Source organism: Sinocyclocheilus grahami, unplaced genomic scaffold (genome assembly GCF_001515645.1).
Source record: "Sinocyclocheilus grahami isolate Dianchi unplaced genomic scaffold, SAMN03320097.WGS_v1.1 scaffold7889.1, whole genome shotgun sequence".
Lineage (NCBI taxonomy): Eukaryota > Metazoa > Chordata > Actinopteri > Cypriniformes > Cyprinidae > Sinocyclocheilus > Sinocyclocheilus grahami.
In genome coordinates this window covers 957-3374 of record NW_015511749.1, presented here as the reverse complement: position 1 = coordinate 3374, position 2418 = coordinate 957, and the positions used below count along the sequence as shown (strand labels likewise).

The following is a 2418-nucleotide window of genomic DNA, read 5'->3' as shown; positions in this document are numbered from 1 at the left end:
GAAGTGAACTGAATGATCATTTAGATGACTCACTTCTGAATTTAAAGTGGTTGTCACATCATGGCAGGGTCAAAGTTCTATCTATGATTGAAGTATTTTATCTGCTGGTTATATCTGGTTCCATTTCTCTCAGGTTTTTTGAGTTGTTTGAGAAATATGGTGGCAATAAGTCTGGAAAACTCAAGCTGAAGAAACCAAAACAGCTCCAGGTGGGTCTGTTTTGAAGTACAAGTGATCTATGCGGTTAATTTATTTTTCTGACAAGTGCTACTTGTTCTGTAGATGCAAGAACCAACATAATATTTCAGTTTCATAACAGGCTTGCCTCCAGCCTAATGATTTACTTTGTACAAGGCCAGGAATTTCTGCCACAGGGTCAAAGGTCAAACAGGATTGAGCTGTCTTTTTTAAGACACATCACACATGTAGTGTTATGTCTGGAATGCTTCAGCCTTGAGACTCATCGGCGTGTCATGCATCTATTGGGTTTTGTGTGAAAATTGACCATGTGGACAGTTGGCTTAAGCTTTGACCTGTTTGGTCTTATCTGTGACAATGTGCAGTTGTGATTTGTACATAATTATAAAAACCTGAACACTTTATTTGATGTTTTACAGGAAGTGCTGGATATTGCTCGTCAGCTGTTGGCAGAACTGATCCTACATAATGATTGTGAGATTGAAGAGAAGAAATCCAAACTAGAACAACTGAAGACGGTTCTGGAGATGTAAGTAAACTGTTCAAAAGTTCAGTAGTACCAAAACCCTCCATTTCCAACACTGTGAGATTATGGAAAGCTACAGTACACACACCATCATCTCATCTCAATCATTTCTAAAACATGTTGGATTCCTTCTGTCAACTGAAAATTCTCACTTCTCTTTTCACATCTTCGGGCAAAGGTCTTGCTGAAAGTATAATCATTTCCAGACATATATTGTATTTTTGATTAGCTTCACTATTGATATTAGCAGGCCCTCATGGAATGTGCACAAATGCTTGCATATTTATACACATAGTTTTATCAGTTTAGCCAAAATGGAATAACTGGAATAGAATTCATTATTAGTTACTTTTAAAATTAAAATGTAAAATTAAAAAATAATATTATGTCGACATCGATAGCCTCATGGGCAGCGCACCAACATACAGCTCACCCACTTCACTTCCTGTCATCGCTACACTGTCCTATCATAATAAAGGCAAAAATTACAAACAAAAAAAAATAATATTTTAAAATAATAATAATATAAATAAATTATTAATAAAATTATTAAATTATTATTTAAAAACTTAGAAGTAATGAGTTTGACATACTTGAAATATATATATATATTTTTTATTCTCAGATGTAACATCACTGTTAATGGTTGCTAAATAAGCTAAACTCAATGCATTTAACTAACTAGATACTGTATAGATATTTCAGTTTTGCTCAGTACAGAAAAGTTTATAATTAATTGTTTATTTTATGGTCAAATAGTGAAAATGAGCATGTACAATAAAATGTCCAATATTGACCTCTACCGATAAATGTAAAAAAAAATCTTTAGTATCGGCTGGTTAAATACACGATACCGATATTTTGCATCTCCCTAGTTGTACCAGTGAAATTTAGGTTTTAAATTTAGAGTTTAGAGTCTTTAGAGTTTTAGGCAAAACCATAAAGAAAAATCAGTTTGTATAGTTTGCTGACCTTCTTGGGAATCAGGGCAATCCTAATCAGACTTGATTTTGTTGTTAACATGACACACATAGCCAAAATTTACTATCATATCTTCTAGTCTTAAGCATCATGGATGCGTTTTTCAGGAGAAACCTGATATTTCATGAACAGCTGAATGTATGTAACTGACTTTATTGTGACCTTGACTCATTTGCTTCCTTAGATGTCCTCATATGGATGAGTTTCTTAACTTCATTCCTTTTGTCTCTCTTCTCCTCTCTTTGTGTCCCTCTTTGTGTCTTGGCCATTCTCTCCAAAGGGAATCCAGCCTGAATGATAATCAGTGCGCACACTCATATCCCCTGTCTCTTTAGAAAGCAGGCAAAGTGGATCATAACCCTCATTAACCCAAGATCTTGTTCAAATTACTGACACTTTAATGAGGGCTCCAAAATTGACCGTACCTTGGAGATGAATCCCTTTTGCAATTCTGTGTGGCATCTGCATGCCATTTTGTTTCTAATCTCTCACGATCCCTCACTTCCTCCAGACCCCCTCACATAGCTTAAATGTGGCACCTAATCAACACATTATCGGTTGTTTGGGGTCATGGATTAACTAGGAAACAGGTGCTTGGGGAAGTACCTTGCTTTGGGTTGATTAAACATAATGCAGCAGAGCAAATTCCCTCCAGAGTCCGTTTCTGGCCAGTGAGATAAAGAACCACCTTTAGACCCGATTTAGACCAAGTT

The 2418-nt window shown here is 35.7% G+C and overlaps 1 protein-coding gene across 1 annotated transcript in view; it reads left to right on the top strand.

Moving 5' to 3' along the window:
- Window positions 1-60: 60 nt before the first annotated feature.
- LOC107577937 (inositol hexakisphosphate and diphosphoinositol-pentakisphosphate kinase 2-like) overlaps window positions 61-2418 on the top strand; it is a gene marked incomplete at its 3' end in the record, with an annotated part of 3291 nt that continues 933 nt past the window's right edge. Inside the window, exons 1-4 of the mRNA XM_016263956.1 lie at window positions 61-68; window positions 134-209; window positions 618-727; window positions 1986-2009. Coding sequence (XP_016119442.1) covers window positions 61-68; window positions 134-209; window positions 618-727; window positions 1986-2009 — 218 coding nt within the window. The remainder of the gene's footprint in view (window positions 69-133; window positions 210-617; window positions 728-1985; window positions 2010-2418) is intronic.